The sequence below is a fragment of the Elephantulus edwardii genome, unplaced genomic scaffold, assembly GCF_000299155.1.
Source record: "Elephantulus edwardii isolate Elephantulus edwardi_28Jun2011 unplaced genomic scaffold, EleEdw1.0 scaffold00304, whole genome shotgun sequence".
Classification (NCBI taxonomy): Eukaryota; Metazoa; Chordata; class Mammalia; order Macroscelidea; family Macroscelididae; genus Elephantulus; species Elephantulus edwardii.
The window spans coordinates 323,970-349,882 of record NW_006400054.1 but is presented as its reverse complement, the minus strand read 5'-3'; the positions used below and the strand labels follow the sequence as shown (position 1 = coordinate 349,882).

General features: G+C 46.3%; 1 protein-coding gene across 1 annotated transcript; it reads left to right on the top strand.

Annotated features, from left to right (window-relative positions):
- The first annotated feature begins 619 nt into the window (after nucleotides 1-619).
- Nucleotides 620-23,033, top strand: STX2 (syntaxin 2). The gene is made up of 9 exons (XM_006900972.1): nucleotides 620-688; nucleotides 3,416-3,515; nucleotides 8,127-8,201; nucleotides 11,931-12,004; nucleotides 13,226-13,334; nucleotides 14,601-14,674; nucleotides 14,776-14,913; nucleotides 16,578-16,688; nucleotides 22,956-23,033. Exons 1-9 carry the CDS (start codon nucleotides 668-670, stop codon nucleotides 23,031-23,033), a joined length of 780 nt encoding a protein of 259 aa, XP_006901034.1. The 5' UTR covers nucleotides 620-667.
- The last annotated feature ends 2,880 nt before the right edge of the window (nucleotides 23,034-25,913 follow it).

Sequence of the window (25,913 nt, the reverse complement as noted above, 5' to 3'; positions counted from 1 at the left end):
CCTCATTGTAATTATTCTCAATGTTTATTATATGCCAAATAAGCCCTGGTCTTTAAATTATCCTGTTGGCAAAGAATCTGATAATAAAGGTTATTTTTTTTAAGGAAAAATTATTTAATACAGTACTATATAATTTGTATGAGACTAGAGAGTTTTATACTGAATTAAATATCTCAGTTATGTAAGGACAAACATTGCTCATTGTTGTATCTATAATAGTGTGAAGAAATATTAGAGTCAATCTCTTAAAAATAAGAACAAAACCATCTTTGAACGTCTTAGGAAAGTTCTTAACCAAATATATTTGAGTAAAACATTAGTAGAGCTATTTTTTTAATCCATAGATTCTATAATCTACTTATTCCAGCAGTATTTGCCTTGTAATCACTTTTTTTCTTTATTTTTCATTTCAGTGAACATCTACAGAGATTTTGGAATTCCATTCATTCATTGTTGCACCCCTCTCCCCACCCCCCGTTTGCTCCTCTCCTTCAAACGCAAAAGAAAAACTCCCTCATATATTTGGGGATTGGGGGATGTATGTGGGGGATTACGTACCAATAAAGGTTATTTTTTAAATCCCAGCTTTTCTGTTTTGTATTTTCCATTGCAGTGTAGGAAAAATGATGATGGCGACACAGCTGTGGTTGTTGAGAAGGACCATTTCATGGATGACTTCTTCCATCAGGTAAGAGCTGTTCCCTTCTTGGGACCCAGCCCTGGGCCAGGTTCTGGAATGTAATTGAATTTGTCGGGTCAGAGCTTGGCCCGACTTCTCATTTGTTAAGAGCTCGGTCCGCCTCCCAGCGGTTGTCTGAGAAATGACTGTTAGGCCCGCGGAGACCCAGCGGGTGTTTGCGGTCACAGCTCCTTTAGGAAGAGAAATACACAGGAGTGGTGCGCATGCTCCGTGCCTGGCACGCTCCTTCCTGTGGAGATGGCTGGAATGGACAGAAAGAGCCGTGTGGGGGCCAGCCAGGCACCAACTGGATGCCCTGTGACAAGGGCATCCCAGTTGGTGGCCCCACAGGCCCGTCTCCTCCTCGAGTCACATGTGTTGAGGCTCCTGCACTCAGCGGCTGCAGACCTCCCCATGGCTCAAAAGGATCCTCTTTCTACGATGTGACATGTACCATGGAATGTCCTTCAGAAATGGCAGCGTAAAGATGCCAGGTTGTAGGAGGGCCTTGGCCGGGGAGGCTGGCCTCCTCTGACTTTGTCATGGGTAGAGGAGAAGCAAGAGGGACAGCCCAAGGCTGATGGCTTTGAGTACAGACCAGCCCAATACTGGCCATCCCTCCCATGGCACACCCTCCTTTGCTGGGTTCTGTAATGCACTGCAGCCGGCACACAGGACTCAGACTGGCCTCAGGATCATGGGGCTAACCAGGGAAGAGGAAAGGTTACAGTTCAGGATTAGAGATGGCTCAGAGGCCACTTCTTCAGTCAGGACAGCCTCTTCTCAGCTATGCCATTGTCCTGTAGTCCCTCACCCCTTGAGCCCCACAACCCCTCAGCCTCACATGTCTACAACCCAGCACTGCCTCTACCTGGACTCTCTTCTTCTTTGGCAGGTTTTAGAACACGTTTTAAACTCTGCTAACGAGTGTACCAAGTGGTCAGCTGTGAGACTGAGGGCTGTGAGGTAGAGGGCCTGTGACATTGAAGGACTGAGAGGCCGCCCACAAGCCTCTGTCAGATGACACTCCTCTGTAGCTCTCTGGACCGGTGAATCTACTCCTTTTGAGTAGTATCTGGAGGTACCCTGATCTACCCACAACCCTCCTGCCTGAAGACGCTCAGCGTCTCACTCCCTGGGCCAGGAGCCTGCCATGCCCCCTCCGGGTGGTCTCCCGTTTTTGCTGCTGCTTTTTCTCTGCTGCTACTTGTAGACATCTGTTCTTGGGTGTCACCGCTGTGTTGTAAATGCCTCATTGGTGGTGACACTTAGGTGTTGTTTGCCTCTTTCCTCTCATCCTCTCATGAATGAGCATTGAGATTTTCCACAGATGGCATTAAGTCTGAGACAAGGCAGCAGGCTAGCTGGACATGGACACCTCAAGTGACCAAGTCCATGTCAGGTGGACGGGAGGTTTTCACAAATGTACAGCACTGTCACTGTGTCCTTCAATTTATTATTTTGAAGGAAAACATGTTTTCTCTCTGGAGAAGTCCATTCTGATTTATAAAGGAGAGAATTAGTTTAAAAAGAGGAAGACTGTCCATGAGGTGGGTTGACACAGTGGCTGCAGCAGGGGCTTGGACACAGCGGAGACGTGAGGACGGCTCAGGAGCGGGCAGGGTTTCCTTCTGCCAAATGTGGGTGGATATGAGTCCGAGCTGACTCCACAGCACCTCACAGCAGCAGCTACGTGTGAAGGAGTTTCTTTTTGCTGCTGTAACAAAAATGCAAACCTAGTCTCTCAAACCCACACTACTTTGTGATCTCCATTCAATCTGCCTCACTGACCCAACTCCGGGTGTCCGCAGGCTGCCTTCTGCAGGGCCCAGGGGAGAGTCCACTGTGACTTGTCCAGCCTCTCAAGATGGTCCTCCTCCTCCATCATCAGAGCCGGCCCTATACCATTGTGCCTGGGTGACCTCCGTCTGCCCTCTTGTAAGGACACTGTAGTTCTGTCAGACCTCCTCCCCATCTCGATCCATGACTTGCGTAAGTGGACAGAGAACTTGTGTAGTATGAGGTAGCAGTTCTGCAGTGAGGATATATTTGAGGCCATTGTTGAGGCAAGTATTTACTCAGCTCATTGGGTTAGCTGCGCAGTGCCCTGTGGACTGACCTACCAGAACTCTCGTCAAGGCAACCACAGACCTCATGAACCCATCTGGCAAATCTTGCTAATGACTAATATGTTCTAAAGCAAATGTTGACTAGTTGAGACCATTCGAGGCCAAACATAATAGGTGTGACAACCAGGGCCTTGGACAGTGTGGAGACCGCTTCATATGAGACTAAACAACATATTCTTCAGGGTCAGTCAGCTTGTCACCAACAGCATAGTCTGGACACACTGCTGTCTAGTGGGTTCCAACTCACAGGGAGCCCAGGAAGGGGTAGAGTGGCCTCGTAGGGTTCCTGAGACTGTCATCTATATGGGAGTAGACCGAGCATCTTTCTCCTACAGAGCGGCTGGCATCTCAACACTGTAACCACTGCACTGTGAGGCCCAGTGGCTTTGTCATAAAGGTAGACCCGTTAAGATGATATGTATCTTTTTTTTTCTTTTTTAAATTTTTTTTTGATATGTACCTTTTAAGCTAAATGGAATTCTCCTTTAAAACCATCTTCATGTTGTGATTATTCATTCCCCCTTTGCCCCTTCCCTGTAGGGAAGGAAGAATACTGCAGCAATTGTGAATTTGGCACGGCTGTGACATTTCTGTCTATCTCTTCTAGGTTGAAGAGATTAGAGGCAGCATCGCTAAAATTGCTCAGTATGTCGAAGACGTAAAGAAAAACCACAGCATTATTCTTTCTGCACCAAACCCAGACGGAAGTAAGTGCTGGGTTTCAAATGTGTGCGTGTGTGTGTGTGTGTGTCTACTCTTCACTCTCTCTGTCCACCTGCCTGTCCTGAGGGGCCTAGCCTGAGAAAGCACAGCTGCCCCCCATCTGTCATGTGCTGACTGGGCCCCAAGGGGTGCTCAGCTCCCACCTTCTTTCCTGGAGCTCATGAATTTCTTTTTCTCGACCCCCTCCTCTCCCCTTCTATCTCTTGTAAAATGACAGGTATTACGGGCCACACCCCTGGGAAGCCACCCTTACATCAGACCTGGGCTGTGGCTGTGACCCTGACCCTGACCCTCTTACAACTGATAGAGGGAGCACATATCGTTGGGGGTGGTTACTTCATTACATAATACCACCATACCACCAAGAATCATGGCCATGTTGACCTACAGTGTTGGGGGACACAGTTCAAGACAGTGTGAAATGTGTAGACCTCTCCAATGTGTGCCACCTCTGACCCTGCCTGGGAGTAAAAGTCCACATTACGTGCTCTCTCTTAGCTCCCTACATGTTAATGTAACTGCAGGGTTGCGTGGACACTTTGAAATGTCTACATGATGTCATTGAAATGTGGCGTTTTTGACATTTAAGGCAATATATTTATAAAACATCACTTTTGTGGAACACTCCACTTTCTGAACATGTCAGCTTAAAAGCTTAACACTATACCTACTATTGCTTTCTAGCCTCATCTTTAGTTTGCTTTCAGTACTGAAGAGAATTTGAGGGTTTGGAGGTGGAACAGGCCTGGGCCTGAGTGAATCATTTGCTGGGGGAAGGCCTCATAATTTTCCTAACCTCACAGGGTCTCCAATTTCCTGCCTGTGAGTGGAGGTTCCTGCGGCATCTGATGCATGTCTTCCTCATGATAAGGAAATGAAGTAGTTTGTGTAAGAGGTTTACACGGTGCCTGGTGTGTGATGATATCATCTACGCTGGTCGTGGCAGGCCAAAGACCTTGCGTGCCCATCAAGGTGTCAGCCAGAGACCCTGGGGAGCAGTTCTGTGTACTGCCACGTGGGGGTGCTACGAGTCACATCACAAAAACGGGGATTTGTCTTTTAGTTTTAGCTTTCTTTGATAGAGTTGATAGGCTGCAGAAATTGGCCAGAGTAATTAAACTTGCAATAATTCTTTGAGATACAGATACTAATATAAGGTTATGTCGAATAGTATTTTAACTAGACTTTTAAGAAAGAGTTTTCCACTTTTTCCCTGAAATTGAGGGTGAGATGAGAGTACCCTCCGTTCCCACTTCCATCCAGTGTTGCACAGGGGTCCCGGCCAGTGCTCAGGTTCATAAAACAGTAAAGGGCTGAAGGACAGAGAGAAGAGGAGCTATTCAAGATGTCACCCACTACAGACACAACCCAGCAGAATCTGTCACTAATTAAAATTAGTGTAAACGAGGCAAAGTGATCACTTAATACTTTACATCCCTAAATGCTAGTAACAAATGGAAGAGAAATGAAATATAAATCATTATATTAAAATCAGAAACCCCAAACCATTGAGTATCTGGGAAGAGAGCTATAGAGAAGTGTGTAAGATCTTGACACTGCCCAGAAAAGACAGCGGACAGAATTTAAAGAAGTAAAAGGGAGTTAGTCTATATTCAGGGATGAAAAAACTCAATATTGCTGAAATCACAGTTCTCCCACCAACATGAGCTGTAATTCACTACAGTCATGAACAAAAGCCTAATAGAGTTTTATGCAGAAATTAGAAAGCTGATTATAAAATGTACAAGGAAATGCAAAACTGCAAGAATATCCCAAGCAATTTCCAGCGGTAAAGCTGGGGGGGGGATGTGTGGTTTCCACTGCCAGATGCTGTTATAAAGAAATCACAAAAAGTGTGTGCTTGTAATTATGGCCACACTTACCAGCATGGTCAGCTTCCAAAGACCGGGTCGTTATGTGAAAATAGGGGATCAGAGAAAATGGGAGGATGACCACATCATTACAGAACTGTCAAACTCCATCATGACGTAGTAGCTGTCGAATCACGTCATGAAGGAACGGCCAAGGTGCCACTTAACTGTCTTCTTGCACTCCGGCATTTGTTACAGCCAGACGTCCATTGTTAATGCACAGGATAGCCAGATAGCAGACTTTTCACTGTGGTCATAAATGTGATCTGTCAGACAGGGAGGTAGCTGCTGTAGAGCTTTGTTGTTGTTATGTGCCGTCGAGTCATTTGCGACTCATAGCGACCCTATGTACAACAGCCCTAAACCGTGCTCTATCCTGTGCCAATCTCATTGCCTCTGACACACCCATCTCGAGTACCCCAGTTACTGAATCAATCCACCTCATAGAGGGTCTTCCCCTCCTGCGCTGTCCCTCTACTCTACCCAGCATGATGGCCCTCTCTATAAAGACCTGTCTCTCCTTACAACATGTCCAAAGTATGTCAGACAAAGCCCCAGAATCCTTGCCTCCAAGGAATAGCCTGGTTTAATCCTCTCTAGGATGAATCTGTTTGCTTTCTTGGAGGTCCATGGTACATTCAATACTCTTCTCCAGCACCACAGCTCAAAGGCGTCAATTCTCCTTCTATCCTCCCTAGTCATTGTCCAACTCTCTGATGCATAACAAGTGATTGCAAAAACCATGGCCTGTATCAGGTGGACCTTAGTCTCCAGAGAGACACTGTTGCTCTTGAGTATTTTGGAGAGGTCCCTAACCGCAGACTTTCCCATCGCAATACGTTTTTTGATTTCCTGGCTACTGGTGCCAAGACTGTAGAGCTTCAGTATAGGCAAAAAGGAAGGAGACTAATAAGAGATACCTGGGGTGAGGTCTGTGCGAGATTCTGGTCCAAGCTTGCGTGCCCCAGCGAGGAACACTGCTCACCACGTTCATCAGTGTCTTTTATCAACCAGGCAGCTGAGGCTTCTGTGTCCAGCGCCTTTACTGAGATCTCCCTGCATGGGCAGGACTGACCCGTCCAGGTTGGCTCATGTCAGACTCTTGAGTGGTCTCTCTGGCTTGGCCGGTTGCCCACTCATGAGTCCAAACCCTCAGATGTGGTTAAATGACAAACAAACCCACTGCTTTCCAATCAATCTTGACTCACAGCAAGCCAGTGGCACAGAACAGAAATGCTGTGGGCGCTCCAAGGCTGCAGATCGATCTTAAGAGAGCGGCTCCCTCATCCTTCTCCTGTCCATTGGCTGGGGAGCTCAGACCCCTGACGCTTTAGCTTGCAGCCAAGTGCCACTGCTCCACCACACTTCCTTTCTTGTGTAAATAACAAAGCACTGCATTTATCCAGGAAATGGCAAGGCTGTGGAGTCATCCCTCAGGAAACAAGGCAAACACCAAGTTACTTAGGGTGATGTTAGATGTTAAATTCTGTAATAGCATTTGCTAAAGTTAAATTTGCAAATGAAAAAAATACATCTGTCTCTCATCCCTGAAAATCACCCATAACTGAAAATAAGGGCCCTGCCTGTCAGGTGATGTGCTAGCTGGTCAGTCAGGTAATGGGGGGGCAGGGCAGGGGAAAGGTGGTAGGTCAGCCAGGTGTAGGTGGGCCAGGTGGTGTGTGAGTCAGGTAGTGGACCAGGTAGCCTCACGCCTGGGGATATTCTGTGGGTCAGTGGTGCTGTACTGAGTGGTACAGTCTGGGATTTGCGGGATGTCCACCCCAGTGCTGCCCTCATCAGGCTGGTGCACTGGGGTCGGGGGTAGGGTGTGCATGTCCCAAGCTCTCCTTTGTTAAGCCACGCCCTGCCTCTGGTCACTCCCTCCTCCCACCAGCTGGCAGAGGGACCTCCTCAAGCCTGACTAATGCCATTCTTAGCTCAGAAACCTTCAGTGGGGACCACTGCTGATGGAATGAAGACAGGGCCTAGCCTTCTGGGTCCCCCATGCTGCTATCCCCCACTCCTGAGCCCTGGCCTTGCTCCTGGGTCCAGTTTTGCTGTTTGTATTTTGGAAGCCTCTCTATCCTTCTGACCCCAGTTCAAGCAAACACCCCTTCTACTGACTCTGCCCCTCTTGCTTGCCCACAATGTTGTTCTAGAACCTTCTTAGCATTGGTTGTGGCCTGCTTTGCACTGGTCCTGTGCCTCTGACCTCCAGAGTAGGCATGACTGGACTTCAGGCACAGATTACATGTGGTCACGGGTTAGTTGACGGGGAAGTCACAGCAAGGAGGGTTTGCACTGGTCCTGTGCCTCTGGCCTCCAGAGTAGGCATGACTGGACTTCAGGCACAGATTACATGTGGTCACGGGTTAGTTGACGGGGAAGGCACAGCAAGGAGGGTGAAATGTGAGCATCTCCTCTCGGGCTGGGCCCGTGTGCTAGTGGTGACCAGCCGCTGTGACCCTGGTGAGTTGGCGCAGATACTCCTGTGCCGCACGCGGGAGCCCCCTTGGCTCCATCAGATACAAGGTGGGGACCCTGCCACGTGCTGACTGCTGGGCATGGAGGGAGCATGTGCGCGTCCTGAGCTGGTGACAGCCTTTCCACCAGGACAGCTGGGCAGAACCCAGGCGGAGTGCTCAGGTCTCCTCACGTGTGTGCGGCCTGTGGGTGCTGACTGCCACAGCTCACGTGCCTTTCCCTTTTCTTTCATTTTTAAAGAAATAAAAGAGGAGCTTGAAGACCTAAACAAAGAAATCAAGAAAACTGCAAATAAAATTCGAGTCAAGTTGAAGTGTAAGTTGAAAGTCTCCATTACGTTTAATTATTGATGGCGGGTGTGAGGGCCGCGGCTCCCCTGTAGTTTCTCGCTCTTTGATGTTTCAAAACAAGGGCTGTGGTGGCTCTGGAGCCGCTCGTTCTGGGGTTTAGAAAGGCAAGTCGGTAAGTTTTTATGTATGCTACTTACATAGAGGAGAAAAACACTCACATTCAGCAACTTGTCTCTAACTTGCTAATCTCTTTATTTAGTTAGGGAGCTCTGGTGGCTGTGGTAAGGAGCTGCACTGCCAACCTAAAGGCACGTGGTTCGAATCTACCAGCTGCTCTTTGGGAAAAAGATAGGTAGGCTTCTCGCATGCAGTTTACAGCCTCTGAACACCTCTGGAGGGTCAGCTGCGAGTCAGTTCCCCCTTGATGGCAATGAGTTTAATACAGTTATACTATTAGATTTTTATGACTTTTTGGCTAAAATTGCAGATATTTGAAGGAGCCCTAGTGGTGCAGTAGATAGTTGAGAAGTCAGTGGTTTGAGCCCACCATGCACTCTGTGGGAGAATTCTGTAGCCTGTTCCCGAAAAGACGGCACATCAAATGGAATTGCCTGGCGGCACTGGGCTTGGCCTCGGGGTTGCAGATTCGTGAGAAGGTGGAACAGCTCCTCGGCTGAGGGCTTTTGTTGGTGGCTTTTCCAGCTGGTTCTTGTGCTTCCAGCTCACTTGTTGATGGCTTCCTGTTCTGTAGACAACGCTGCTTCCTGGGACAGATGCTGCTTTTTTCTCGGTGTGGTCGGAGACACGTTTTGCATTTCCTTTATACAAAAAGAGCATGAAATCAGGAAGGGTCTGTGTGACAACAACCCCCCTCTAAGTAAAGAAAAGGTCAGATGTGTGTGGAGCAGATAGACTGGCCCGTGTCCTCAGCCTCTTGGTCTCATTGCTCAAACATAGGAGTCCAGAGGGAGTTGGGCTGCTGAGCCTGGGGCTGCCAGCCTCTCTCTGGAGGTTCATCCCCCAGTGGCTCCAAGGGAGAAAGGTGGACACTTCCCTCTGGTGTGACTTAGAGCCTTGGAATCCCACTGGAGGGCCAGCTGTGAGTCTGAACCAATTTGACAGCAGAGAGAGAGAGAGAGAGAGAGAGACACACACACACACACACACACACACACACACACACATACTACTACTACTACTACTACTACTACTACTACTAATCAGGCCTAAATAAGATGAGTCACTATTTACTATTATAGTGATAGTAGTAAACACTGGCCTAGTGGTAAGGAACTGTGCTGTAATCCCAAAGGTACGTGGTTTGAATCCCCCAGCTGCTTGGCAGGAGGAAGATGGACAATCTCCCGTGCAGTTTCTTATCCCAGAAAACCTGCTGGGGGGTCAGCTAGGAGTCTGTTCTGACTCAATGGTACACAGCAACATTAATCAAATATTTACTGTATAACGTATACCCATTTGGGTTGAGTTTATTCCCACTCAGAGTTAACCCAGTTGGACTGAGTAGAATTGCCCTATGGGGTTTCTCAGGTGCTGTGTTCAGGGAAGCCGATTGCCTTATCTTTCTCTTGTACAGCCAGTGATGGATTTGAACCAACAACCTTTCACTTAGCAACTGAGGGCTCTACCGACTGTGCAACCAGAGTTCCTATAGCGTAGCTCAGAGATAACAGGTTTGAGTGTAGGCCACCACAATAAAGCTAATTTTCCAGTAAAGCGAGGCTACACACCATTTTTCATTTCTCCATGCACGTAAAAGCGCTGCTGGCGCTGCTGCAGTCTGTTAATGGAGTGTGACCACAGCGTGACACCGAGGCATGAAGGGAGGTCCTGCTGTCGGGGAAATGGTTCCAGCAGACTCTGTCTCTCAAGCCTTCAATTTGACTAAAAAAAGGAGGAGAAAGGCAGCCTTGTCTGCGAAACACAGCCCGCCGAGCGTGGGGAGCCCAGGCAGGCCCGCCCGGGGTGCTGTTAGCCCAGCGTGGGGAGCCCAGGCAGGCCCGCCCGGGGTGCTGTTAGTCCAGCGTGGGGAGCCCAGGCAGGCCTGCCCGGGGCGCTGTTACTGGTGGTCCACTCAGCATTGTGCTGGAGTCTCCTGCTGTCCTTTTCCCTCTTTTTTGGTACCATTTGTTTGAGTTGGGATCTACAGGAATGGACACTGTTCATTGGAGACTTTTTGGGATCAGGCTCTCTCTTCATCCTTTCCCCCCATATTTTCTCTTTTGGGAAGGAAACTGTTCACTTGTCCATCAGATCATTTGCCAGCCACTGGTTGTGGCCCCTCCGCCGCTGTGTGCCATTGTCCAGGGTCCACAGCCCCTGTGTCATGACTGCCTCCAGCCTTGGTCATACTCACGGCTGGTTTTTAGTAAAACTGTCTGGTTCTGTTTCGTGATGTCACAAACAGTTGACCACTGAGGTCCAGAAATCCACTAGGAGCGCTAAGCAGTGGTGCCCACAGACCCCGATTCCTTCTTTATTTACAAGCTAGATGGTTCCCTCATTGCCTCTGCTTGTCCTGAGGTGCAGCCTGCTGGGAAGGGTGTCAGTTATTTTCCTTTGTGTATTGTTCTCACAACTGGCTCCCTAGACCCAAACCAAGCCACTACCATCGAGTCGGTTCCGACTCTCAGCGACCCTGTGGACAGGGAGGAACTGCCCATTTCGGGATCCAGGCCTGTAAATCAGCAGACTATCATCTTTCTCCTGCAGGCTGCCACCTGCTTCAAAATTAAGCCCGATGCTAACCCACCGTGCCTCTTCAAGCCACAGTTGGTGTGTTTGGTGCTTTTTATTTTTAGTTTTTTGACATTATTTTTTAAATTTAATTTTTAAAATTCCAGTGGTTTACAAATCAGATTGACTCTTCATACAAGTATTCATAGACTTTTTCTTTTATAACAATAATTACTTTTGATTAAAGTGGTTGTTACAGTGTCTAATCAACCCTTTATTTACCATGACTTTTTGTAAACATTGGATTTTGCTTTTTAATTATGCCGAGTGCTTATGTCTCCAAAGTCAAATCTGTAGAACAAATTCTAGTCAGAATGGTTCAGCTTCTCTCCCGGTGCCTCTCCCTATTCCCCCTTCCTTCCAAGTGTTTTCTGGGATAGTTAGGGCCTCTCTTTCCGAGAGGTGCCCATGTCTAGGACATTTCGGGGTTATCTTTCCAGGCAGTGGTTGGGGGCTATCTTCCCCTTGCTTTTTTCTATAAGCAGAGACACACTCGGCCCCCCTCGCTTTATCGCGCTCCACTTCACTACACTTTGCAGATATTATTATGCTTTTTTCCTCGAGAACTGGAGGGTAAATTGTGTCCACCCCGTGTTGACCAGATGTGCTGATGCCACGTGCGCACCTCGTCTCTTTGTCCTGTTTGGTTCATTCTTCCACTGTCTCACACTTGTCACGATGTTCTTGCACTCGAGACTGCAGTGTGGTGTGAATGTCACTTTTACGTGCACTAGGAAATGCCCTTTCTCACAGTACCCGCTTGATTGGCGTGTTGAGGAACCAGCCCGCAGTACCTTTGATGTGTGTGCGCGTGTGTACACTCACACAGCAAAGTTTCCTTTTGATGGGTCATCCTTACTGGATTATTCTAACCTGGATTATCTTTAACTGGATGGAGATGATTTGGAGATGAGACAGTAAAGCCTTTTTTAAAATTTGGGCCAGAAAAGCTCTTTTTTTCTTTTCACTTAAATAGCAGCTCTTTTCTGTTTGTATCCAGCTATTGAGCAGAGTTTCGATCAGGATGAGAGTGGCAACCGGACGTCTGTGGATCTTCGGATACGACGGACCCAGGTTTGCCGACTGGCCCCTTCAGACGGCAGCTTCCGTGCCCACGGATGAGCCCTCGATGCAGAGTCCACTTGCCGTCACGTGTTTCTTCCTGACATTTCACAGGCCGCTGGTGGTGTCAGGAGGCCACTCATTGTGACCGTGTGTGACACAGTAGAACTGTCCCCTCAGGTTTCCCAGATTATGATCGTCACAAGAGCAGGTGACTTACCTGTGTGTGGAGAGGAACAGTACCACAGCCAGCCTGTCAGCAGAGTGATGGCCTGGAGGGCAGACAGGTGCCCTGTCCTCCAGTGTGTGGCTGTGTTCACTTGTGGTGGAGCTTATGGTCCCACAGGGCAGTGTGTGGCCATGTCCACATGAGGTGGAGCTCACAGGTCACTGTGTGGCCTTGTCCACGTTTGTTGTGACTTATAGACCTCCCAGGGCAGTGTGTGGCCATGGCTACTTTTGGTGTAGCTTACCATCCCCATAGGTCAGTGTGAGGCCTTGTCCGCTTGTGATATAGCTCACAGTTCCGCAGGGCAGTGTGAGGCCTTGTCCGCTTGTGATATAGCTCACAGTTCCGCAGGGCAGTGTGTGGCCTTGTCCACATGGAATGTAGCTCACAGTTCCGCAGGGCAGTGAGCAGCCTTGTTTACATGTGTTGTGGCTTATGGTCCCCACAGGGCAGTACATGGCCAGGTCCCCTTGTGGTGTGACTGATGGTCCCCATAGGTAAGTGAGCGGCTGTGTCCAGGTGTGGTGTGGCTTACTGTGCCCACAGGGTAGTGTGTGCCCATGTCCATCATGTGGCTCACGATCCCCAAAGGGCAGTGTGTGACACGTCCACTTGTGGGGCTTACAGCCCCACAGGGTAGAGGGTGAGCCCTCATCTTGACCAGGTAAGGTGGCGGGTGGGCGAGCTTCCAGACCCAGTGCCCACCTTCAGCCCTGCTGTCCTCTTCCTTAAATCAGTCAAACACAGGCAAGTGATGCGACTCTGTGAATGACACGAGGTGCGGGGCCCGTGGCCTTTGCTCTCAGTCGGGCTCTCTTGTCTATAAAGTGGGGAAATACTGCAATAGTGTGATTGTCGTGAGTATGAATGGGGCGGAGGTACATCAGGTTCACGGCCCGGGGGAGGTAGCCCTCCTCATTCCCCATTTGAAGGATTCACATGACGGATTGGTTTCTGAAGAGTTATGACCACCGTGTGTTACTCTGACTTCTCTTCCTCACTAGCATTCAGTGCTGTCTCGGAAGTTTGTGGACGTCATGACGGAGTATAACGAGGCTCAGACTCTGTTTCGGGAGCGGAGCAAGGGGCGCATCCAGCGTCAGCTGGAGATAAGTGAGTGTGTGTGGGCCTCAGCGAGCTGAGAGCATGCCTTTCTTCCCGTAAGGTCTCCCCTGACAGGGCTTTAACTTCAGGAAGTAATTCCATCTCTGTTTTATCAGTAGTGAAGGTTTTTTAATGAAATAAAAAAAAATCTCAACACCTTTCATAGTTTCCTGCTCTTTGAATAAATCCATTCTACTGTTTATGTACATCTTTCAGAAAATTCTAGGTGGTTGGACATCTTACCATTATTGGTAGAGTTTTCATTAAGTTTGGGAAATTTTGGGCAGTTATTTCTTCCCATATTTTTCCTGCACTGGGTGGAGAAAACATTCCCACGGGTGTACCCCTGCCCTCCTGTCCCGATGCCCTTCCCCGGGGTTGTTTATGGCAGCTCGCCAGGGGGCGGGGGTGAAGGGGGTGGGGGTGGCGGTTCCTCCCCTAGAGCAGACAGTGGTTCTCCCCACTAGCAAAGATTTGGGGCCCAGAAGTCTGCATGTCCTCAGCTGTGACTGGTTAGTGTGCAGGTCGGTAACTCTCACTCCCCTCCGAGGTCCTGGCACCCCACCACATGCCATCCCCTTCCGGGGCTGTGGTCACTTCCACATCAGGACTGCCGGTCTGGTGCACTTTTAATGGTTACAAAAGTCTGTGGTTCTTGTTCCTCCTTTTTCTAATCTGCCTTTAATCCCACCAGTGTGTTTTTACCTTTGGACATCTCGTTTTCATCCGCAGAGGTTCTGGCTGGGCATTGCTTTGTATCTTCCATGTCCTTTACTGAGTGTTAAGAGTATAGCTGGTGTTGCTGTCAGTTTCTTCTGATTATTCTAATGTCTGTGTGCCTTCTCTCTCAGTTTGAATGAACCAAATTTTCTCCTCACTAGGGACTTTGCTTTTTTGCTTCTTTATATGCCTGCTGGTTTTCAAGTGCCAGGCAGGATAATTTTTACTTTGTTTACTACCAGATATTTTTGGACTTCTGTAAATATCTGTGAGTTTTGTTTTGGGATGCAATTAAAGCTGGTGGTTTAGTCCTCTTGGCGCTGCGAAAAAACTATAATTTTTTAATTAATTACTTTCTGGTTCTTCCTAGTTAATATTAATAGTCTCATGTTGGTTTTCCTCACCATTAATACTTGCTTAAGAAAATATATTTGAAAGAATAGAAAAACACTTGTTTGGAAATGTTAACAAGGTAAAGTTCTGTTGTGAACTTAGGGTTGAAAAAGTCTTCATTTTAGACCATTCTGAGGGAAACCTTTCACCCTTTTCATGCAGCTGGCAAGACCACCACCAATGAGGAGCTGGAAGAGATGCTGGAGAGTGGGAACCCCTCCATCTTCACCTCTGATGTGAGTGCAGCTGAGTTTCCTCTATCTCCTGTTTGCCTTTAGCTTCCAAGCCAATTCTGGCCTCATCAGCATTTCTCTCTTGTTGTTTGTGCTTTTCAAAGATTATATCAGATTCACAAATCACAAGGCAAGCTCTCAATGAAATTGAGTCTCGTCACAAAGACATCATAAAACTAGAGACCAGTATTCGGGAGCTGCACGAGATGTTTATGGACATGGCTATGTTTGTTGAGACTCAGGTAAGCACGCAGAGCCTGATCCTTTAAAACGGCTCCCTGTCACAGGGGAAATCTCCTGCTTGACTCCATTCTACCCGAGAAAGTAATTTTTAGGGTCTGGTCTCAGAATTCATGCAGTCAATTGCTGTGTTAAACATGACAGGGAATCAGTTGAGAGAAGGGTCTGATAATTAAGTGACCTACTTACTCGTAGGGTGACCTCAGGCCTCATAGGGTGACCTCCTATCTGCTCATTGAGTGACCTCTGATCTACTCTTAAGGTGACCTTTTTACCTGTTCATAGGGTATCCTCTGAATTGCTCATAGGGTGACCTTCATCCTGATCATAGGGTGACCAACCTTCTAGTAGGGTAACCTCTGATCTGATCACTGTCCTGCTCCTTGAGTGACCTCAGACCTACTCATCAGGTAACCATTCTGCTCATAGAGTGACCAGCCTGCTCATGGGGTGACCTCTAACCCGCTCATAGGGTGATCATCAGACGGCCAGAGGCCTGGGCTCACCCGTTGCATATGTCACCAGCCTTTTGAAGAGCATTGTGTATTTTGAGGAATTTTATCATGAAAGTGGGTGTGAAGAATTTAGAGTCTATACTGGAAGAAAACAATAGTCACACGAGAGGTGGGGGAGGTGGGAGGTCACAGGGATGGAACAATTTGATTTCTTTCTGTTTTGAGCGTGCTCTCCATGACGTGAGACGTGGGAGAGTTGGGTGGGGTCTCACCACAGCTTCTGTTTCCAGGAGCCTTCCTGTTCACGTCCTAATGACAGCCTTGCAAAGCAGTGGGCAGTTCTACTCTGTCCTGCAGGGTCTCTGTGAGTCGGAAATGACTAGACAGCAAAGGCTTTTTATGTATATTCCAGAGGAAACCAGTTAGGCAGTGACAATCTTAGACTATGCTTATAATTACCAAAGATGTTGCAGTACCTTACACCCTAGTATTAGTTGTTCTATACTCAGTGTCTTTAAGCTCCCTCAGAACATGTGTTGCATACTTACCTTTGCTCCGCGGTTTCCTCGCCAAGGGGTTCTAGTGCGGGCTATATTGGCTGGTCTAACTCAGAGTACATGTGTAATAAGTTAACACTTGTCAATGAACTGCTCGTCACTCTTCACTGCTTTCCTGTTCACTGCTGCAGTCTGTCTGCCAGGGACGGAAAACCAGGTAATGTGTCCTCTCCTTCACATTCCACTGGGGTCACCTCATTTACCTTTGTTCCCTCAATGTAGTTAATTCAGGGTCACCTATAAGCTACCTTCACTTTATTGATACTTTAAAATAGCAACCATTTCCTTCCATGAAAAAAGATGTTCTTTGTCGTCTGTTGTGTGATTTGTACATAATCATGAAATCATTCGCTTAAGCTAAAGTGAACTTCCACCCTTCACTGTGCCATTTTTAAAGAGAATGTAGCATATCTCTGCATCTCCCTGGTATGCCTTCAACATCAGCACTGCTGCCCACCCCTTAGTGCTTTTGGAATTAGAAATGAAATTTCAGGTGCTTTGTGTTGGCACATTTTCAGTGAGTCCCACCTCTTACATATTCAGTATCCATCACACACGCTTCATGTTTGCATTAAAAGTTCCCGGATGTTTTGTGCTGTTACCTAACCAGGTTGTTTGAAAGCTTCTCCTGAATTTGAAACTTTTTATTTTAAGGGTGAAATGATCAACAACATAGAAAAAAATGTTATGAATGCCACAGACTACGTAGAACATGCTAAAGAAGAAACTAAAAAAGCTATTAAATATCAGAGCAAAGCACGAAGGGTGAGTTTGTTTTTTAAGAATTAGTGTATTTTTAAAAAAAAAAAAAGAATTAGTGTATTTTTCTTTCTCCCTGGTTTTCAAGTTATAATTCATTAACATAAACTTGCTTACAAGATATTTCAAGAAATAAAAGTTTGTCATGAAATATTTCATTTTATATTTGAGTTTATTCTTTTTACTGAAAAACTTTTTAGTTGAAATCTTTCACAACCAAAAGTCAGGTGAGTTTATTTCCTCTCCCCCTTTAGTTTGACTGAATATAAAATGTCATTGTTCTCTGTTTCTTGTGCCATTTTCTGGAGGGAGGAGCAAAATGAATAGGAATAAATTGTCTTTCAAAATTGTTGGCTGCCCCAGGTAACACAGGAGGAATTTTTTAAAAAATAAAAATGTAGTTTGTTCATTCCTTTGTTTGGAGAAAAGAATTACTTAAGGCTATGTAGTGAAAAAGTTATATAGGCTGATGGGAGCTCTGGTGGCCTAGTGGTAAAAAGTTACGTTTACAACCTCAAAGGCACATGGGGTTTGAGTCTACCAGTTGCTCCTCAGGAGAAAGATGAGCAGTTTGCTTCTGTGTGACTTACTGCCTCTGACAGCCTGCTGGAGGGTCAGCTGTGGGTCGATTCTGACTCAAAGGGACACACAGCAACATAGATCACATATAAAGGTGTCTTTAAAAGGAAGAGGGCTCCTTTCTGCTTAGATCCCACGTACTTGAGTCTCACAGTGACTTTATAGGGCCGAGCAGAACTGCCTACAGTATTTCCAGGCCTTATGGACGTGCCCTGCTTTGTATTTACCACACAGTGAGTGCCTGGTGGGTTTGAACCACTGCTTTTAGTTACTATCAAATGCTTAACCATTGCACCACCAGGGCTTCTTCCATAAAAGTTAGGATAACCCAATTTTAACTCTTTGTTATTGAGGCCCAAGTTTAAGATTTTTGCTGATGTAGGTATTTTGTTTTAATTCCTCTGAAACTTGAGAAATTACATATTTTTACATCATCACCTCTATCAGCACAGGTACTATGGATGACTTGGTCTTTGTAAGGGCTTTTTCATACTCTTAGCTGACTCTTACATGTATCAGATGTGAGAGTTAAAAGTCTTCTATGAGTGGGTCAGAGATCAAGGGATAAATCCCCCAAACCATAAAGATCATAAGAGATACTGACTGGGGAAAAAAACATTTGGCAATACCATCTCAGACTAGTCTCATAACAAAAGTTGACAAAATCCTGCAGGGCCTCCACTTGAGAAAGACTGATAACCCAATTACAAAATGGACAAAAGACATGGAAAGACCTTTCACAGAGGAAGATACTCGGATGGTCAACAAACACATGAAGAAATGCTCAAAATCACTGGCAATAAGAGAGATGCAAATCAAAACCACAATGAGATACCATCTCACCCCAATAGCAGTGGCAAAGTTTTAACAGGACACACAAGTAATAAATGTTGGAGGGGATATAGAGAGATAGAACTCTTAGACACTCTTGGTGGAATTGTAAAGTGGTACAACCATTCTGGAAGGCCATTTGATGTTTCCTCAAAATGCTGAACATAGAAATTCCATATGACCTGTGACCCAGCTTTCCCACTGCTTGAAATATACCCCGAGAAAATCAGAAATGAGACACAAACGGAGATTTGTACACCAGTGCTCATAGCAGTGTTATTCACCATCACAAGATCATGGAAACAGCCCAGATGTCCAACCACAATTGAATGGATTGAGAAATTGTGGTGCATGCATACGATGAAATACTATGTAGCATGCAGGAGCAATGATTCTGAAAATTACTACTTAACTTGGGAGGGACTGGAGAGCATTATGCCAAGTGAACTAATCCAGTCCCATAAGGACAAATACTGTATAAGACCATTATTGTAGAAATAGATAACTAGTAAAACGTGTATGAGGCTCCAAGGAGGGGAGGGGCGGAGCAGGGCGGTAGGGATGGGTGGGGGTGGGGTGGGTAATCATAGGGTCGCACAATTCAGTGGGGAGAGGGAGGAGTGGGTAAAGGAAATGGGAAAGATCCCGTGTGAAAAATGGTGTAAATGAGCTTTGTAAGCAAACCAGTATAAAACTAAAATGGATTTTTTTTAAAAAGTCTTCTAAGAAAACAGTGGGAACTCTAGTAGCCCAATGGATAGAGAGTTGTACTGCCCGCTCAAAGGTGGGTGGCTCGAATCCAGCAATTGCTCCATGGGGGAAAGATGAGCAGACTCGTGCAATTTCGAGCCGCTAAAAACCCGCCCGAGGGTCAGCAGTGGGTCAGTAGCAGCTCAGTACACACCAGCAACAGGAAGTGCCAGAGGAAGATGGTATTCTCCTCCTAGTGCCATCTAAAGCCTCCAGAAACCTGCTGGAGGACCGGCTGTATTCAGTTTATTAAACAAAAAATTCTCCTAAACTTGAAACCTCTAGTGGCCTGGGAGTTAGAGGCTGCTGCACTGTGATCCCAAAGGCACTCGGTTCAAATCCACCAGATGCTCCAAGAAAGGAGGAGGGGTATTCTCTGCTGCCTCTGAAGTCCCGCTGGAGGGTCTGCTACGAGTCACTTCTGACTCGATGGCACACACCGTGAACTTGAATTAAAGCCTAAAGCCGTCCCTTTGTGGCATTTCTGTTACAGCTGTACTCAAGAACTAGGACACCCTAGTTTATCTGGGATTCCCCCCCCATTTTTTTTTTCTTGAGAGCCAAAATTGTTCTTCAAGGTTAAACAGGCCTGTAATGCTGACATTAAAATCAGTCCTCTGGGATCATTTTCTTGTAAGTGGGTGCTGTCTTCTAAGGTGACAGGGTGCCTGGCCCAAAGCATGATATAATCAGCTTGCTTTTCTTTGACAGAAAAAGTGGATAATTGTCGCTGTGTCAGTGGTTCTGGTGGCCGTAATTGCTCTAATAATTGGTTTGTCAGTTGGCAAGTGATGATGCAGACGACGACAGTGTGCATGCCCTCTGCCAGCGCGGCAGTAAGTAACTAATCAGCTCGTTTCCTCATTAACGCTGCTAACCAGCCAGGCTGGGCCTGTTAATTGACTTAACAATGAAATCCTGCGGCCTGCACAGCGGGTGTGGGTGGCGCTGCTGCTGGCCCGTGCGTGTTCTGCGTCTGGCCTTGGCACCCCCGGCCGTGTTCAGTCCTTGGCGGGCTCCCTTTCACAGCATCCCCGTTCACCTCCCTTGCCTCCGTGCCATAGTGTGGCAGGCGGTATTGGTTCCTGAGCTCTTTCCGTCTTTGGATTTCTGAAGACCATTGCTCTCAGTGTCATTGCTTAAAGCCGATACCCACACCCGTGATGATTAACGCTTACTTTAAAAAAAACTAACATTTGTTTCTTCAGATGCTGCTTAAATTTTTAACCCTTCTAAAATAATTGCAACTACTGGAGGTTGCTTTGTAAAATGTGTTTAGAAAATAAAATAGTATCGAAATAAAACAGTATGAAAAGACGTAAAAAATATGTATTTGTTTTTCATTTGACTGTGGAATTAGAGGGGATGGTGTGCAAACTGGGACAAGTGTTACAGAGATGAAAATGCTTTGTTGAAGTTACTTAATTTTATTTGGCATCATCTATTTTGTTTGGAAATATTTCCTTACTAAAGTGGAAATTTAGAATGCTTGTTAATTCTTACTTCAGGGAGTCTGAGCAGAAAATGTATTTACGGTATTTTTTTTTTCTTAAATTGCTATCTTCCCTATCAATGACTTCATGTAACTGGGATCCACAGTCAATACCCTTGGTACCAGCAGGCACTATTAGCAAATCAGGACGCATACTGCACTGGGAAAGTCTGCAGTTAGGGACCTCTCCAAATTCTTGAGGAGCAGTGATGCCAGTTTGAGGACAAAGGTGCACACATAATTCAGGCCATGGTCTTTTCAGTCTCTTGTTGTGCATCTGAGAGCTGGGCAAAGAATAAGTATGACAGAAGAAGAATTAATGCCTTTGAGCTGTGGTCTTGGAGAAGAGTCAACAGATATGTCGTGGAGAGGGTGCAGCCAGAGTGCTCCTTGAAGGCAAAGAACAAAGCTTTTTCTCATATACCGTGAGCATATTGCTAGAAAAGGCAATTCCTTGGAGAGGGACATCAAGCTAAGGTGGAGGGTTAGCGGAAGAGAGGAAGACTGTCAACCAGATGGACTGACACACCGTAACAGCAGCCAAGGGCTCAAGTGTGTCAGATGGTGAGGACGGTGCAGGGTAGGACAGGGGTCAGGTCTGTTGTTCACAGGGTCGCTGTGAGTCATACTCGACTAGATGGTACCTAACACCACCACCATCCTGTGTCAGCCCAGCCCTTTCCCCCATTTGCATGGATTAGTCCCTCTCCTGCTGTCTCAGGTGCTCAGAATCTGCCTTTTTACCTTCACTCTTCACAGTGAGTTAAAGTGCTGGCTGGCATGTTTCAGTTGAATGTACAAGTTACTTCTCGTGAAGTGTCAGAGATAAAAACACTTGAGATGCCTGCCCAGGCTCTCTCAATTGTGAATGGAATCCCAATACTCACCCTTTTATTATGAAAGTCCCTGCCAACTTCACAGCCACCTGGCACTTAATAAAAGAAAAATTATTGTGGCAGAAAGGAGTAACATGTACAGACCTTTTGCGTATCCCTGCTGCTTTTCAGCTTTAAAATGTCTTAGCACAAGCATCTGCCACGCTGAGGGTTCGTAGTCGGAGGCCAGGTAGCTTTCTCAGTCAGCCCGGGTGGGGTCTGAGGCACTTTGTCAGTTTTGTGAGGAGCTCTGCCAGGTTGTGCTGGTGGTCCCCATTCCTGAGACAGGTAAAGAGGGCACGCTGCACCCTCAGGAGGCCAGGTGCTCCTGCGCCAGTTCCTAACATCCTCCATTGGCTCTGCTGGGGAAGAAAAATGGGAACGTCATTTCCTTTCACTGACACAATGGTATTTTCAATGTTTTTATAATTTTTTGAAGAATTACTATTTTCTTAGTGTTCCCTGGTACCCACACTTGAGTGTGGTCACACTACAGATAGAGTAAGAGGTTTACCTTGGGCTCAGGGCAGTGAGTGGCTTATCATTAGTGCTGATTGGTGTCCACATAGAATCAGAGAAGGTCCATCTGACCCTGTGTCCTTGCCCATCTGGTTATGGGACCCTCGAACGTACAAACTTGGAAAGAGTAAAACGAGCCTCGTTTGTAGAAACACACCAGAAGGCATACTCCACAGTTATTTTTGTGTACAAATGAATGTCTTTTAGAAAACAGTTTCAGAGACATTTCTTGGGCACATGCTTGTGGAACATCCTCTGTAGGCTTGTACTGAGATCTGCACTCCTGGGTGTGCAAGCCTTGTGCCTGGGGCAGGCTAACCCCTGTCTCGGGCAGTCTGCTTCCCCGAGACAGCTTGACCAGTTGGCTCAAGTTGACATCACGGCACCTCAGGTGAACTGGCTGGCAGGGCGGCTTTCAGCTCTAAAGGGCAGGGAGGGCTGCCCGCCAGCTTGCAGGCCCCACTGTCACAGGGGCGCCACCTAGCCTTTTATGCAGAGAACCTCAGTGTCTGGCTGGCCTTACCCTTCCCTCAGGAGGTGGTCATTGTTTCAGTAACGGATGCGGATGCTCGGAACTTCCTGTCTGCACCTCCCCTCCCCATCATGTGTGGCCCTTAGGGCTCTTCCTTGCCCAGGGGCTTCTCTGTGACACTACAGCGTGTGTCCAGGGTACTAGTGCCCGACCTACAGCTCCACTCCTCCTTGCCCTCCAATGCTGTGCCTGTTTGCCTTCACTTTGAACTAGCCTACTTACAGAAGTTACTCATCAGGGTCCCCTTCACTTGCTGCACGTGCAGCCTCAAAGTCACTCAAGAAGCCCCGGAACCTGTTCTTGCACCAGGCTGCTGCCCTGGAGTCAGTTCTGACCCCAAGTGACCCTTGGTCAGTTTTCTGAGGCTCTGAATCTTTACAGAGGTCAATGGCCTCATCTTTCTCCCTTGGTGGGTTCATACAGCTGACCTTTTGGTTAGCAGTCCATAGCTTGGCCTCTTGTGCCACCAGTGCTCTTTGTCCTTGCACAGAAGTGAGGCTAAACAGGAACCAGATGGCCTGCTTCAGCTCACCTGCAAACTTGCCTCAGAGACATACACACGGGGCCGGCACTTGTTCATAATCAGAGGGCTGCATGGGTCTCAGATCCGGGGAGGGTTCGGTTAGGAAAATGGCATAGATGGTCTTTGCTTTGATGTGCTGCAAAATAAATTAATGTTTCTCTTTATCTTGCAGAAAATGATGTTCATTATTATTTGTGTAATTATTTTGCTTGTGATCCTTGGAATTATCCTAGCAACAACGTTGTCATAGCAACCATGTCCCAGAGCTGAGTATCCTTGGAGGTTCCGACCACATCAGCAGCAGAATCAGCATCCCATCCCATCCCTTCAGGAGCGACTGTTCGGCATGGAGACCTAGGGCACCAGTGCCAGCTCTCCTTAGTGCCTCGGATGAGGCACAGCCGGTCTCTCTCCATGGCCACACCAGGGCCGGGATGTCTGGGAGGATTAACCCTGTGCCCATGGCCTCTGCATCCTATACTCATTTTACAAAGTGGAACTGGTTTCAATGGCCTTACATTAAGGGATTACTGAAAAATGTCTATTTTTTTTTAAATATTTCAGTGTTAAGTTTCTTATGTGAAGTTTGATTAGGAGTACTTTCAAATGAAACTTTTGAATTTCAGGTCTAAGACTTGATCCCTTCTCCGAACTAACAAGCTAATTAAGAGACGTTTTGTACCATGTTTACGTCATGCTTATTTCTTCTTTGCAAAAAAAATTCGTTTTTATGATCACAACTTTCTTGTAAGGTTTTAATCTATGGTTTCAAATGTTTATAAAGGAATTAATATATTAACATTCTAACTTCATTTTAGATACAAAATACTGCCTTTTAAATGAAACAGGACACCTCATACTATCAGAGCCATCTTTGTACTGTTGTTTACAAAGTTTGCCATTGCCATAAAAACCATTGCTTGCAAAGCATTCCAAAGAAGACTTTCAAGTGCCTTCTGTTAATATCACCTTACCACTTTTAAATGCTTCTGGGGCCCTACAGAAAAGTCTAGATTATTGTATTGAGTCCATCTCTATACCTGTTCCATTACCATAGGCACTAGTACTGCACTGTCAACGTGGTGATCTCTTTGTTCACTGCAATGTCTGTATCTTGTGTTTACACAGCTGGAGTCAGGATTTAAGTATGCCAGTGATACAAGATTGCAGACTCCCTAAACTCAAGAGAATTTGTCCTAGACACAGATGTATTCATCCCCCCCCAATTTAAGCTCTTACACAGATAGTCTTTGAATATTCTTGTAAAAAAGTCCCTAATATTCTGCTGAAGTTTAAAAGCTAACTCCCAAAGCTTATAGGAATGTATGATAATGAAACTTTTATGACTCACTAAAGCTTTTACTGAAACAATATCATTTATTTCCAGACTTGTAAATGTATGAAGGCTTACTAGTGAGTGGACATTTATGAAGAGATCCGCTTCTCAGCATTTTAAATGAAATGCGTGAAGGATTTCCACAGTGGAGAGTGTGTTACTGTGAAGCATGTGGCTGTGTTTTAACACCTGTTTGGTTTGAAAGCTGATGTGAACGTGCTTGATCCCAGACACGAAGTGTGAATGGAATGGAGGTAGTGTGACTATGCTGTCTGCTCGCCCTCCTTTATCCCCTGACCGTGGATTCAGAGTCCATCAGCACATGTTCTGCTCACTCGTCTGATACACGGCACATTCACCGCTCCGCTGGAGGGTCCAGCCCTGACCCTGACTTGTGTTTGAGTCGAATATGTAACTTGTCTTGGAGGATATTTAATTAGGTAGGATCATGCTTGCATTGTAACTTTTATCTTTGACTTCTCTGCATAATTATGTCTCTACAGAGGACTTTGTGTTGTCAACACCCCCTTCGTGTCTCTCCTTCCCCCCAGTTCAGCCTCGCTGGATCTCAACTTTCATAAGAACTCTTACTGTGTTTTTCAAGCTGTTTCTCCTAGATTTGAAGTACTTACTGACTTTGTGGTTGTTTTTTTTTTTAAAATAGTTGAAATGATGAAAATGTTTTGTTTCTATTTAGATATTTAAGTGCATTGTCAAATAACATCTTTTTACAGCTAAAGTTCATGTACCCATTTGAAATTTGATTTGAAAAGTGTTTAGAGAGCATTTGTTACTTTTGATCCTTTCTTCAAATGTTTTACGTTTATATATAAAAATCTCAGAACCTCAAACCTGAGTCTTTACTTCCTGGCTTATCATTTCTGGAAAGACTTTTGGGGATATGTTTTATTGCATTAATAAATTGTTCTGCTAAGATCTTGCTTGTGGCCATTCATTCTTATGTGTAGTAACAGGAGCTAGTGATGTTAGGTGTTGTGGTGATTTGTAAGTGATTTTATGTGCCACTGTTGTCATTGTTACGAGCATACCCATGTCTCAAATGTCAGTACCGTGTGTGAAGGACAGTCTCCGAAGCTTTGCTCATTACAAGGCTCACGCGCCAAGGTGAGCCCTTCTCTGAGGCCACTGGCTTTGTTGGAGTCTCAGGATTTATTTGAGGGAACCCCTCATGTTCTGCATGATCTTCTGCCTTTTTAGTTTTCTCTTACCTTAGGCTGGGTTCTCTAGAAAAGCAAAAACCATATACATGTGAAATATACATACGTATAAAGAGAGAGGGATTGCACGGCAATGCCTCACACACTTGTAGAAGCCTGGCTAGTCCAGGTTCATGAGTCAGATCTCAGGACAGAGCTTCTCACCCTGACTGTGGAGGCTGAGGAATCCACGGTCAGCAGGAAGAACGGTCACTGGTTCAAGTCCAAGAACTGGAGGTATGTGTCCAAGAGAACCACTAAACCTGAGAATTCTGGCTGTAGATTGACACACACCTTTACCCATCCCTATGAAGTGGAATCTCTTAATTCTTTCACCCTAAGAAAGTTCTCAGCCTGTTGAAAAGTCAGAATAAGAAAAGGTATTCCTGGAGAAAATGAGTTCCTGGATCCCACACATTGACTTCTGTTGTAAACCTTTCCACCGTGACTCCTCTCTTACTCCACAGACATCTCACCTGACTGCACTGTGGGCTCCACAGACCCTGTGTGCGTGACAACTTGAAGGTTCTGGTAGCCCTGCTTGTCTGTTGGCGCCGTTTGCCCACCAGCACGTGGT